The 14,637-nt window shown below is 38.5% G+C and overlaps 1 protein-coding gene across 3 annotated transcripts in view; it reads left to right on the top strand.

Annotated features, from left to right (window-relative positions):
* KLHL2 (kelch like family member 2) overlaps nt 1–14,637 on the top strand; it is a 113,519-nt gene that overhangs the window by 76,143 nt on the left and 22,739 nt on the right. For all 3 annotated transcript variants that reach the window (XM_032465504.1, XM_032465514.1, XM_032465509.1), the window contains one exon: nt 11,814–11,923. In XM_032465504.1, coding sequence (XP_032321395.1) covers nt 11,814–11,923 — 110 coding nt within the window. The remainder of the gene's footprint in view (nt 1–11,813; nt 11,924–14,637) is intronic.

Below are 14,637 nucleotides of genomic sequence, written 5' to 3'. Positions count from 1 at the left end.
TTTTGCAAATATCAACAGTGGCACATTAAGCAGACACGTCAAGTCCTGAAAAGAAAGAGGAGAAACAAATACTTATCATCGCTGTGCACCAGGCCCTGAACCAAGTGTAAACCCAGTCTTACTCAACATTGAGTTGCTCACACGTCCAGATTCAACCCTAGATACCAACAGGGAAGGATTTTTTAAAAGAAAGAAAGAAACTCAAAATTGAACCTAAATAATCGTGTTGCACCAAACAACTAAGCCATCGAGTTTGGATACAAACCCGATTCTGTGTGACTGGGGAGGCGGGGACGCTGCCTGGGTGATGGGTAGGGTGCGGTCTGCGCTATCTTGTTGGCTTTCTTAAAGCAGTGCTGCTCTCCGACTAAACCAAGATTATATTCCAAAACATCTTTTGCTATGTTCAGTCAAAAATTATTTTTATCAGGATTTGCAGATACTAACTACTATATATATATATATAACAGATAAACAACAAGGTCCTGCTGTACAGCACAGGAAACTCTATTCAATACCTTGTAATAGCCTATAATGAAAAAGAGTATGAAAAGGCATATCTATATATATAACCAAATCACCGTGCTGTACACAAGAAACTAACACAACATTGTAAACCGACTATACTTCCATAATAAAAAATATTCCTAAGCAAAAAAAAAAAAAAATAGCTACAATAGTTTGTTAATGAATGCACACTGTAAAAAGAGTTAAATTATTGTACATCAAAAACCGTAAAAGGTTGGGGGAAGTAAAAGGGTCGAGTTTTTGTGTGTGATTAAAGCTAAGTTGTTATCGGCATAAAATAGACTTATATCTATAAGATGTTTTATGTAAGCCTCATGGTAACTACAAAGCAAAAACCTACAGTAGATACACAAAAGATGAAAAGAAGGGAATCAGAGCACACTACTACAGAGAATTTTCACCTTGCTAAGGAAGACAGCAAGAGAGGAAGAAAGGAACAAGGGAACTGCAAAAACAGCCAGAAAACTATAAGATGGAATTAGTAAGGTCTTACCTATGAACAATTAACGCTAAATGTAAATGGATTGAATTCTTCAATTAAAAGGCATGGAGTGGTTGGACGGATTTAAAAACAGAAAAACAAAATACAAGACCCAGCTGTAGGATGCCTCACTTCAGCTTTAAGAGCACACATGGGCTCAACGTAAAAGTTGGAAAAGATATTCTATGCAAGTGGAAACCAAGAGTGCAGGGGTAGCTATACTGATGTCAGACAAAATGGATGTTAAGCCAGAAATGGTAACTAGAGACAGAGAAGGTCATTATATAATGATAAAGGGTTCAATTTGTCAAGAAGAGATAACAGTCATAAATATATATGCACCCAACATGGGAGCACCTGAATATATTAAGAAATACTAGCAGATCTGGAGGGAGAAACAGACAACAATAAAATAATCATAGAGGACTTTAGTACTCCACCTTCAACAATGGATAGATCATCCAGACAGAATATCAACAAGGAAACGTTAGATTTAAACTGCACTCTAGACCAAATGGACCTAACAGACATATTCAGAACATTCCATCCAACAGCAGCAGGATACACACTCTTCTCAAGCACACACACAGCATTCACCAGGATAGACCGTGTGATAGCTTATAAAACAAGTCTTAACAAATTTAAGAAAATTAAAATCATACCAAGTATTTTTTTCTAACCACAATGGTATAATACTAGAAATCAGTAACAGGAGGCAATTGAAAAATTCACAAACATGTGGAAACTAAACACAGTCCTGAACAACCATTGTGTCAAAGAAATCAAAAACGAAATTTAAAAATAGCTTGAAACAAACAAAAATGAAAAGATACCATACTAAAACCTATGAGATTCTGCAAAAGCAGTTCTAAGAGGGAAGTTAACAGATAAATGCCTATATTAAGAAAAAAGATCTCAAACAACCTAATTTTATACATCAAGGAACTAGGAAAAAAAAAAAAAAACAAGCTAAACCCAATGATAACAGAAGGAAGGAAATAATAAAGATCAGAACAGAAATAAATTAAATAGAGACAAGAAAAACAATAGCAAAAAGGTAAATGAAACTAAGGGCCTTTGTTTTTTTTTTAAGGATAAACAGAACTGACAAACCTTTAGCTAGACTTAGAGGCAAAAGAAGACTCAAGTGAATAAAATCAGTATTGGAAGAGGAGACATTACAGCTTTTATACCACAGAAGTTCAGAGGAGTATAAGAGACACATATGTCAACATAACCTAGAAGAAATGGATAAATTCTTTGAAACATGTAAGTTACCAAGGCTGAACCAGAAAATCTGAACAGACCAATAACAAATAAGGAGATTGAATCAGTAATCAAAAACTTCCTAACAAAGCAAAGTTCAGGACCCGATGACTTCACTGGTGAATTCTATCAAATATTTAAAGAAGAAATAACACTAATCCTTCTTCAACTCTTCTGAAACATTGAAGAGGAGGGAGGACTCTCAGATTCATTTTACAAGGCTAGCATTACCTTGATACCAAAGCCAACAAAGGAAATTACAAGAAAACTACAGGCCAATATCGCTGATGAGTATAGACACAAAATTTTCAATCAGATGTTAGCAAACTGAATTTAGCAGCACTTAAAAGGAATCATACACCATGGTCAAGTGGGATTTATCCGCAGAATTAAAAAATGGTTCAATATCTGCAAATCAATAAATGTGGTACACTACTTAATAGAATGAAAGATAAAAATCATACGGTCATCTCAGTCGATGCAGAAAAAAGCATTTGACAAAAAATACAGGATCCTTTCATGAGAAAAGCTCTCAGCAAATTGGGTATAGAAGGAACATGCCTTCGACATAATAATGTCCATGTGTGACAAGCCCATACCTGATACCATACTCAGTAGTGAAAAGTTGAAAGCTTTTCCTCTACGGTCCGGAACAAAACAAGGGTGACTGTCCTTAACACTCCTATTCAGCAAGGTACTGGAAGTCTTAGCCATAGCAGTTAGGCAAGAGAAAGAAAGAAAAGGCATCCAGTCAGAAAGGAAGAAGTAAAATTATTTATTTGCATATAATATGATCTTATATGATATGATCTCCACCAAAAAAAATAGTTGGAACTGATCAACAAATTCAGTTGCATGATACAAAATCAGCACACAAATCAGCTGAATTTGTATACACTAACAATGAAATATATGAAACAGAAATAAAAGTGCCATACACAATAGCATCAAAAATAATAAAATACTTAGGAACAGATTTCTCTAAGGAGGTGAAAGAGCTGTATGTTGAAAACTGTAAGACTTAGATGAAGGAAACTGAAAAAGACACAAATAAATGGAAAGATACCTTGTGTTGATGGGTTGGAAGAATTAATATTGTTAAAATGTCCATACTGTCCAAAGCCATCTGTAGGCTTAATGCAGTCTCTCTCAAAATTCCAATGGTATTTTTCACAGAAATAGAAAAAAAAAATCCTAAAGGCTTAATGGAACCACAAAAGACCCCAAATAGCCAAAACAATTCTTGAGAAAGAAGATGGCATCACACACTTCTGATTTCAAACAAAGGTATGATAATCAAAGCAGGGTGCTGCTGGCATAAATACAGACACATAGACCAGTGGGACAAATTGAGAGCCCAGTAATAACCCCTTGCATATATGACCAACTAATATTTGGCAAAGTATTCGAGAGTATTCAATGAGGGAAGTACATCTCTTTGGTAGATGGTGTTGAAAAGCTGGATAACCACATGCAGAAGAATGAAATTAGACCTCTATCCTATAACACTTAACAAAAATTAACTCAAATAGAATAGGGAATTATACATAAAACCTGAAACTGTAAAACTCCTAAATGGAAACAGGGAGTAAGTTCTTTGACATTAGTCTTGGCAATGATTTTTCAGATATAACACCAGAAGCACAAGTAACAGGAGCAAAAATTAGTAAGTAGGACTACATGAAACTAAAAAGCTTCTGCACAATGAAAGAAATAATCACCAAAACGAAAAGGCAACCTACAAAATGGGAAAAAAATTCACAAATTGTATATCTAGTGAGGGGTTAATATCTAAAATACATAGTGAACTCGTGTAACACAGTAACAAAGCATAATTACTATTCCTTTTTTGTGTTGAGAACATTTCAAATTGACTCTCCTAGCAACTTTCAACTGTGTAATGTGTTATCGTTAATGGTAATCACCACACAGTAGGTTAGATGCCCAGAGCTTACTCATCTTACAACTGGAAGGTTGTGCCCTCTTACCTACGTATCCCTATTTTCCTAACCCCTCCAAGCCCTGGTAACTGCCACACTCTACTCTCTGTTTCTACGATTTTGGCTGTTTTAAATTTCACATGTAAGTGATATCACATAGTATTTGTCTTTATCTGACTTATTTCACTTAGTATAATGTCCTCAAGTTTTGTTCATGTTGTTACAAATGGTACAATTTTTTTTTCCCGTTGTGGGTGTGGGGGTGTGTATGTTGTCACATCTTTTTTCATTCATTTGTTGACACAGGTTGTTTCTGCATCTTGGCTATTGTGAATAATGCTGCAGTGAACACAAACATACAGATATCTCTTCAAGATTTGATTTCATTTCCTTCAAATATATACCAGAAGTGGGATTGCTGTTTTATTTTTACTTTTTTGAGGGACTTCCATACTGTTTTCCATAGTGGCTGCTCCAGTTTACATTCCCACCAACAGTGCACAAGGGTCCAGTTTTTCTCCATCCTCATCAATCTCTTGTCTTTGTGATGATAGCCATTCTGACCGTTGTCAGGTGATCTCTCACTGTGGTTTTGATTTGCATTTTCTCTGATGATTAGTGATGTTGAGCATCTTTTCATATGCCTGTTGGCCATTTGTATGTCTTCTTTGGAAAAATGTATATGCAGATCCTCTACCCATTTTTTTAATTGGATTGGTTTTTTTGCTGTTTAGTTGTAGGAGTTATTTTTATATTTTTGATATTAACACCTTATCAGATATGTGATCTGCAAGTCATTTTCTCCTATTCCTGTAGGCTGCTTTTTCACTCTGTTGACTGGATCCTTTGATATACAAAATTTTTAAGTTTGGTGTAGTCTCATTTTGTTTTTGCTTTGGTTGCCTATGCTTTTGGTGTCATATATAAGACATAAGAAAAATTGCCAAGTCAAACATCATGAAGTTTTTCCCTCGTGTTTTCTTCCAGAGTTTTATAGTTTAGGGTCTTAGGTTTAGGCCTATAATCCCTTTTGGATTAATTTTTGTGTAAGTATGAGATCAGAGCCCACCTTCAATTTTTTGCACGTGAGTATCCAGTTTCCCAGCATAATTTTTTGAAGACACTGTTCTTTCCTCTTCAAGTGGCAACCTTATCAAAGATCATTTGACTGTATACACAAGTGTATTGAAAGGTGTACATTGAAAAAGTCTCCCTTTTTCCCTTGTCCTTCATCCCCCCTCACCCTCTGCAAAGGTAATCACTAGTGTTAGTTTTTGGTTTTTATGTTTTGGGTTTGGGGGGTTGGGGAGGCTAGATAATTGGTTCACATGGTTCACATAACAATACAACGTACAAAGCTATCCACTGAAAAAATTTGTTTCCATGCCTGTCTTACTTCCCTCTTCCTTAAGTATACCCTCTTCTATAGGTAATTGTTTTTATTAGTTCCTTTTATAGCTTTCCAGTGTGCATGAATCTATAGTGTTATTGTTACCGAATCCAAACTTGTTCTTCTTACGGCCCGACAGGCCAATAAATCGGGAGACGAGGTGGCAAGGAATAGCAACTTTATTCAAAAAGTCAGCAGGCAGAGAAGAGGGCAGACTAATGAACATCCTGGAGAACCTTATCCAAGTCAGAATTCAGTCTCCTTTTATACTAAGAAGGAGAGGGGTTGTGGTTGGTTGTTGCAGAATTCTTGGTATAGGAATCCAGAATCCTTTGTCCTTGCAGCTGTCCACCTATGTCAGGTCATCGTGCCTCTGCAAACCTCGAACAAGACAAATGTTATTCTCTGTTCTGCAACTTTTAATCTCTCTGTGCATTGGAAAGCATTATACTCTTAAAGGTCAGGGCCTTGAGAATGGGCTGTTTTATATATTTCAAGGCTGTAGGCAGTGTTCTTTTACAAAATGTGCAGAACCAGCATGACGAAGCACAGACAACAGAGCACAAGGTCAGAGCGAAAGGAACAGTCAAATATGGAGTCAGATTTGTTCTTCCCTGTTACATTATCCTTCCCTTTTCTTACACAAAAGGTAGCCAACGTGCTGTATACTCTGTTCTGTGCCCTTTTTCTCTCAAATTGACAGTATTTCCTGAAGCTGTTTTCACAGCATGAGCTTTCTTGTTCTTTTTTATAGATGCAGACTATTCCATTGTATAGTTGTACTGTTTTAACTAATTTCAACTGGCGAACTCTTTTTTTTTTTTGCAGTTATTAAAAACAGTGCTGCGGTCAGTGTGCTCTTTAATAAGTGGTCAGGTGCACTTGTAGGATGATTTCAGTATTGCTCTCTGGAGAGCTTGTACTGATTTATTTATATTCCTGCCAGCAGTATGAAATAGTACACTGTTTCATTTAGTAGGGTTTTGTTTTGTTTTGTTTTGTTTTTTTGTTTTGTTTTTAATTTTGTCCTTCATGGTTTTGTGGCTTGAGGCCAAGGAAGAAATGTTCATATCATGTCATTTTTATTGGCAGCAGTGGTAATATGAGAGCATTTAACAAGAGGAACTAAGCATCAGAGAGACAAATAATGATTTATATCGAGAACATATAAAATGACAGATGGGCAGCACTGACCTTCTTGTCTTCCCACGGAGTCCCTGTGAACCAATTTCTATCCAAACATGTTTTCAATTGCTTTTGGTACCTAGAAATTTGAATACGTGTGTAGGAATCTTAAAATTGAGATTTGCCGCTGTCAGTCATGCCAGAGTTCATGTTATTTTAATGTTTTTGAAAACACATGTAAAATTTTACTGATTCATTAAAGGGATTGTTCGGAGGCCATGATACTTTTTAAATATGTGTTGGAGAAATGGCTTGCCCTGTAGCCAGTGTCTCACATTAGATGACTAAAATTTGTGACCTCCCCTCACACAAAGATCTTCCTTCTGAGGTGGTCAGGAGTTTCCCTTTATAAATGTGGTTTAGATTTTGTATATTCCCGTAAAAACTTTGTAAAGCTCCTTTTGCTCTTACAAGTTTGACATCAGGATTTTATTTTTCCCTCTAACATATATAGACTTAAACTTTTTCCCATTCAGATGACAAGAGTTACTTTATTTTAGTTCAAGAGAATTGGTTATAGGTACTTTTAATATATGTTTTAAGTTTAATGTATGCTATTATATATACACTTTTAACATAGGCAACCTTTAGTGTTTTTAGTTTGATACGAAGTGAACTGGTTGAAGTGTTAAGGTCGGTAGGATCATATGCAGAGCAAGCCTGGGCTGAGAAACAGTAGGAGACGCAGGCTGAGGCATCGGAACACTGAAACAGCAGAAGACATTCTGGAAACAGTGAATTGAGGGTCGGGCCAAGGATAGTGGCCCTGGGTAGTCATGAACCCTGCTGGGTTGTGGGATGAAGTCAGGCCACATGCACTGTGTGAGCTGCTGTAGGTAAGCGGGTGGAGTCTTCAGGTTGAGTGGGAAGGAGCAGTAAAATGCTCAGATTATTCACAGGACAACTTTGTGCAACCAAAAAATTTCAAAGTATCACTCGTGCCCCGGAGTGCCTTCCCGTGACTGAGCTGGTCATCTGGTGCATCTGGGTGCATCGGGCGTGTTGCAGCAACAGTCCGACCAAGCTGCTGTCAGTTAGCACAGCAGAATATTTGAATGCTCGTACTGTTGCTGTAAATAGATGAAAGGCAGGCCTTACAGTGAACTAATTTACAACTGATGCCAAACATGCCTTCATGTTTAGTGATGCACCACGCATTTCCCAGGCCCTCTCCAAAGAAAATATAATACAGAGGGAGGGCTGAACATTAGATTCCAGCACTGAGAGGTTTCACTAAGTTGTTCAGGTAGAAAGTAGAATGTATGTGAGGGTTGGAACTATTTAAAGATTTGTATATGTGTGCAGTGACATTTTCTTTGAACATTTCTTCTTTCTCCACTTTTCGTTTAGACTAGTGTTTTGGTAATTGGTGAGGGGGATGGGGTTCATTTGTTTGAATAACAGCTATGTTATGGTTTTGACAGTATAGTTGTTCCAGTGTATTCCTGGGGGACTGGTTCCAGGAGCCCCGCTGATACCAGCATCCGCGGATGCGCAAGTCCTCTGTATAAAATGCTGGAGGATGAATACAGTTGGGTTTCACAGCCACGGATAGGAGAGGGCCAACCATACAGTTGTAATAGTTGACTGTATTCCGTGCCCTCTTAACTTCCCTTTATCACTAGTAAAGAGCACTCAATGAATTGAGAGCCCAGACTTGACTTCAGATAGAGTTTACTAGTGTCCTTATTTCTAAATTAATGTAATTGCTAATTTTTTTTAAAAAAACCACCAGATTTGCTTTTTTAGCAAGTCTGTTTTTCATATTGATGAGACAGAGTCTAGGGTAACTCATACAGTCATGATATAGAGAAGTTATGTTCTCTTTGTTGTGTTTGTTACCACTAGAGATTTTTCCTGCAATGAGAAGTATGAGGAGGCTAGGAGTCTCTTTGGTTCAGATTTTAAAATTGTAAAGAAGCTTGGTGCAAAATCATTATAGACCTATGTTTGGAAGTGAAAATATTTTATGAGTAGGAAAAAGAGGTTTGTATGCACTTGTCTTTTGTTCAGGAGCTACTGTGTATTTATCTTTGAATTTCCAAGTTGCTGTCATAAACATTTTTTAATTTATATACTGTTGCCAGATTTTCACTAAAATGAATTTATCTCTTAATATTTGGGAACTTCAAATATAAAGAATCTCTTTAATGTTTTTCTTATGTTCATTCTTTAAAAAGCAAATCCGGCCACTGAAGAAAAGTTTTTCCTTATTTTTTATACGTAAAGACTTTTGAAATATTTTTTATGTAAATGTTGTGTGAGGTGAGGAAATAGTAGGATCATATTCAGATGTAGAAAGGACCCTTGTAATTAATTATGGTGATTTATTAAAATCTGTAACCCTATTTAAAATTTACACTAGGTTTTAAAGTACTGTTGTGATGTAATATTGTAATAACTAGATAAATTAAAACTAATAAATTATAAGAAATATAAAAATAGTAAATTATAAGGACTAGGTATATGTTAAAAATGTATATTTAAATTTAACCTTTAGTTGGTATTTTTTCAAATACCCATTTTACTTTTTTCCAGTTTGACTTTTGATTACAGATTCAGTTACAAATTAATCATTCATGTTGTTCTTCAATAGTGCATTTTTGGACTAATACTCTTGATGTATTTGTTAGAGCACTTGTAGGTTTATAGACAAATGGGGTGGGCAGTGCCAAGTTCTTCCTGTATGGTCCCTCTCCCTATGGTTTCTATTAACGTCTTGCTTTAGTGTGGTGCGTTTGTTACAGACAATGAGCCAGTACTGACTGATACGTTATTATTAACTGAAGTCCTGGTGTATGTTAGGGTGCACTGTGTTGTACATTCTGTGGGTTTTGACCCGTGTATACTGACGTGCATCCACCATTATCCTCAAGCTCAGGTTCTTTCCTCTGTCGTGTCCAGTCTACTAATAAACCCATCAAAGGCATTCTTCATTTTCCTCACCGTGTTTCTGATCTCTAGCATTTCTTCTTGGTTCTCTCTTAGAAGTTCCATCCCTCTGTTCATATTACCCATCTGTTCTTGCGTGCTGTCTACTTTACCCATTAGGCCCCCTTCGTATATTTATCATAGTTGTTTTAAATTGTGTTTTAAATTTCCGCTCTGGTAAATCCAGCATCCTGGCCATGTCTGGTTCTGATGCTTGCTCTGTCTCTTCAAGTTGTGTTTTTGCCTTTTGGAATGCCTTGTAATTTTTTCTTGATAGCCAGACCAGTGAAAGGAACTGCTGTAAACAGGCCTTTCATGCAGTGGTGGTGAGGTGTGGGAGGGCAGCCTTCTGTGGCCCTGTGATTAGGTCTCAGTTTGTTAGTGAGCCTGTGGCTCTGGACTGTGGAACCTCACAAGTATTTCTCAGGTTTCTCACTCCCTCCCGAGGCGGGACAGGATGGCTGGAGTGGGCGGGAGTTGGGTGTTTCCCTTCCTCGGGTCAGTTACGCTCTGAAAAACTAGCTTCTGCTGAGGGCAGGCATGGTTAAGAACAGTACTTTGGATATTTCAAATTATTTCATTTTTCCTCCTCACTCCAAAAGCCAGAGGGGATTTTGCTCTGATATTTACTGTGGGAACTGGGTCAACCTCCTAGATGTAAATCTCACTGTATTGTGAGGATCCTTCTATGACTGAGCCCCGCTTAAGTTTTAAATCTCAGAGTGTCCATGCTGAGGCTTCCTGCCCTGGCACGAGTTCCCACGTGGAATCTGCTTGTGACTCTCTGCCCCTCAGCTGCGGCTCCCAGTATTCTCCTGTTGCTCTCCCCAGCCTTGAGGGCATGGGTCTGCCCTGTGTCCACTGAAAGGGAAGCCGACTAATCCTTTTTATGGTGTGTTGAAACACGTATTTGAAATGAATCTTTTATTTCATTTTAGAAAAGCCTTTTTAAAAAAATTACTATTAGAATTTGGTTAGTTGTAAAGACCCAGAAAATACCTACAACTTCTGGCAGGTCTTTACTTTAGACTGCAGGGATTGTAATACAGTAAGAGCAAGATCTGAATCCTCACTCGTTACCACGCACAGATCTAGGTGCTTGTAAACAATTTATTTAATCCTCACAGCATTAATACCTTAATACCTCTTGTTAGGTAAGGTATTTTTATTACCTAACCCTAATGTACAGACGAGGAAACCAAGGCTTAGAGAAATTACAAAACTTGTCCAAGGGTTTACAGGCTAGCACATGGCAGAGCTGGGATTCCACCACCACCTTTCCTTGTGAGCTCACACTTTAAAATGACAGCTGGGCTTGCGGGAAAGGATACTTTGTAAATATATATATATTTTCTTAAGTTTTAAAGTCATGGATTATACTAATAGCTCCCACTTCCCCCACCTTTGAGGAGTTGGGTATATTTGTGAAATTAAAGAGAGTCCCCTCCCCCAAGTATTTTAAGAATTACTAATTTCACTGGTTTCTGGAAAGGGGTTGAGAGTATAAAACAGTGTAACTTAATTCCTAAAAAAGCTGCTTACATGGAATTCAGAACTATCTATATTATAGACTAGTTCTGCTCTTTTTAAATGATGGTCATATATTCAGATGGACCAGTGTTTAAGATTTCTTTGTTTAGTTTAATCTTTAGTTTTCAAATTAAGCAGCTTTCCCTCTTTATCCCATTATGTTCTAAAGCTCTCTGTTTTACCTAATAAAGTCAAGTGTGTGAATGTACTTTATCTGATTTATGTAAACAAAAGGTTTTACAAATTTTAATACTGATAGTCCTACGACCATGTAAGGAATAGATATTTAACTCTAAAATACCACCTTATGAAACAGAAGTGATTCAGCTGCGTGAACAGTAAGGCTGCCTTCCTGCAGGTGCTTTCCCTTTGTCACTCAGGGACAGACCACTTCCCCAGGTGAGTTGTCTGGGTTCCTCTTGCTAGTTCTTGCCTTAAGGAAGTACACTTGGTTTTCTCACTCATTGGTTAGATTAAGAAAAGCCTCTTCTTTTTTAAGCAGTTTAAAATGATAATAGTGGAATGCTGGTGTTAATGGATTTTCTCTGTAATCTCCAAACAGAGCAGCACTTTGCAGACGTCGTGCTCAGTGAGGAGTTTCTCAACCTCGGCATTGAGCAAGTGTGCAGCTTAATCTCAAGTGACAAACTTACCATTTCTTCAGAAGAGAAGGTGAGTGTAGTTTTCTTTTCCTAGTATACAGTGACACCGTATTTTTCCTTTTGCTTTGTTTTGTAACTTTGTGATCCTGTATGTGTAGTGACAGCCAGTGATCTTTGATCTGAAAGTTGAGAAACGCAGCCAGTTGACTAGTTGGTTGTGTAAATGACCATGTGTCCTCACTGCCAAGGAGCTTCCCAAAATCAGACGCCAGGGTTTTGTACTTGACCCACAGCAGGAGCCTGCACACATTAAACGGTCTGAAACAGGGACCTTCGGGGAACTGGCTTTCTCCCCACAGCTAGACACCTGAAAGAACTGTGATGTAAACACAATGTTCTCAAGCCAAGTGATTTCACCACCTTGTGAGTTGGAAGAAGTCACCCAGGGTGGCCAAGTTTAGCTACTCCAGACTGAGCCTCTTCCTTTAGATTTGGCCCTTGCAGCTCACACCCCACCCTCCCCGGGCTTCCTTCTCCCCTTCAGAGCCTGTGCAGCTGCTTCGTCTGGTTGGGGCCTCTGTCTCTCTGCACTTGGGGTTGCCTTTGTCAGCCACCCGATCACTGGAGAGAGAAGCTTCTCTTAATGGATTTGTTCTTTCAGTAGGTATTATAGCCTGTGGAAATCAGGGCACAAAAGCTTATGAACATCTTGTATTCTAAGGGAAGTGGGCCGGAAAGAGAAAGAAAAATGCCGTATGATATCACTTACATGTGGAATCTAAAAACAAAAAACAAACAAACAAAAGGACACAAATGAACTACTTATTATTTATAACCTAGATGATTGATTTCTTGAGTATATTTCTTGAATATAAGCATATTTGACTGTCCTTTATGATTGGATTACCACATTCTGTTGATTCTTTGTGGTTGGCTTTATTCCTTTGATAACTATGTAAGTTTAAAAAACTAAAGCTCTAATCTCTTCTTAGAAACAATGATCAGTACATATATATAAACTACAAATGTGTGCAGTAAACTGTACATATGTTTTACATGCAATATAATGTATATGTACAAACTAATAATTCTACCTAATAAAACTGAAAAAGGAAAAAAATACGCTGCATTTGGAGGAATTAAAATTTGAGTTTTTCCTTTGTGTGCTTTCCATGTAAAGTTGTATAAACTTTAGTTCTCTTCCCCAAGGATATTCATCCTACCTGGGGGCAGAAAGACACATTTCTTTTAATACGATATATGAAAAAGTAAGTGCAAGTGTTTGTGAGATGTACAATCTTAGCACCCTAGAAATACAGAGGAGAGGAAGACACTACTGTTTGTATTTAGTGGACACACTTTGAGTACCTACTATGAGCAGACAGTGCCGTGGAGTGCTAGATATGAGAAGATTAACAAAATAAAATTCTTTACTCGTGGCTGGAGGAACAACTGGTGGGGTAACAGATGATCACAGACTGCTGTGGGGCCCAGTAGGAGCATTTAATCATTCCTGGGATAGAGATGGGAGGTCAGTGTGGCTCAGATGTGTGATGCAAGTTTTTAAAGCTTGTATGAGTATGAGTATGAGTTTGCCAGTGAAATAAGGGTGAGTGAGAATGGGAAGGGCAGTCCAGGCAGAGGGAACAGAATATGTAAGTGTAAAAGGTGTGAGAGAATGAGTGCATTCAGTTGGTTCGGTGAGATTAGAGTTCAGACCGTGTTGGCAGAGTGGTAGGAGATAAAATGGGAAGATGACATAAGGTACCTTCTCAGCCACATTAAAGAAAATCGATTTTATCCCAGTGATGATGAGGCTGTGACAGGAGGAGGATGGCATGATGATAGCTGCACTGTGGAAATGTCACAGAAGCTGTTCTGGTTTTCTCCTGCTGTGTAACAACCGTCCCAAAATGTAGTGACATAAAATAACCATATTATGCTCATGATTCGTGGGCAGGATTCACACAGGGCACACAGGGACAGCTTGTCTCTGCTCTGCTCCCCAGTGCCCAGAGCTGCAGCTGGGCTGGCTTGAAAGGCTGGAGACATGGCTCTGTGTGGTTCTCCTGGAGCATATACCTGAGGCATCAGTCCTTCTGCACATGGCATCTTGTGTGCCTGGAACATCTGGGTGGTCCCTTCACTCACTTGTCTGGCTCCTGGGCTGGGGCTGGTTGGCATCTCTCTCCCGTTCCCTCTCCCCTTCCTCTGTGACTAGCTTGGGTCTCTTGTAGCTTGTCATCTCCAGTAATCAGCCTTCTTACATGACTTCTGGCTTCCCCCAAATGAGCATTTCAAGAGACCAGAGAGAAAGCTGAAAGGTGTCTTACGACCCAGCTTCAGAAGCCCCACAGCACAGCCTCCACTGCCACCTGTGGGCTACCCAGGACCAGCTCCCACTCCCTGGGGGCGGGCACTCGTAAGGTGTGGAGACCACAGAGGTGTTTAGTAAGGACCATTTCTGGAGAGTGGCTACCAAGTAGTTCTGTGTAGAGTGGACCAAAAGTGGGGCGAGGGTCAGACAAGAGGACACTGGAGTTACCAGAGAGCACAGGATCTGATGTAGGGTGGTAGAAACAGGAGTGGAGAAGAGAGGGCAGAGCAGAGAAGCAGTGAGGAGCCGGGACTGAGAGGACCCTCTGTCTCTAGCATCTGACACATAGACATACTCAGGTGCTGACTGAATTAATTACAGAGGTATGTTAATTATAATGTAGATTATTTTTAGTTTCTTGCTTAATTCCTACATCAAAATAACCTATTTTTTGCTCCCAGTTATCT

This window comes from Camelus ferus, chromosome 2 (genome assembly GCF_009834535.1).
Source record: "Camelus ferus isolate YT-003-E chromosome 2, BCGSAC_Cfer_1.0, whole genome shotgun sequence".
NCBI classification, from domain to species: Eukaryota; Metazoa; Chordata; class Mammalia; order Artiodactyla; family Camelidae; genus Camelus; species Camelus ferus.
The sequence above is the reverse complement of the archived record's forward strand: the minus strand, read 5'-3'. Positions and strand labels throughout refer to the sequence as shown.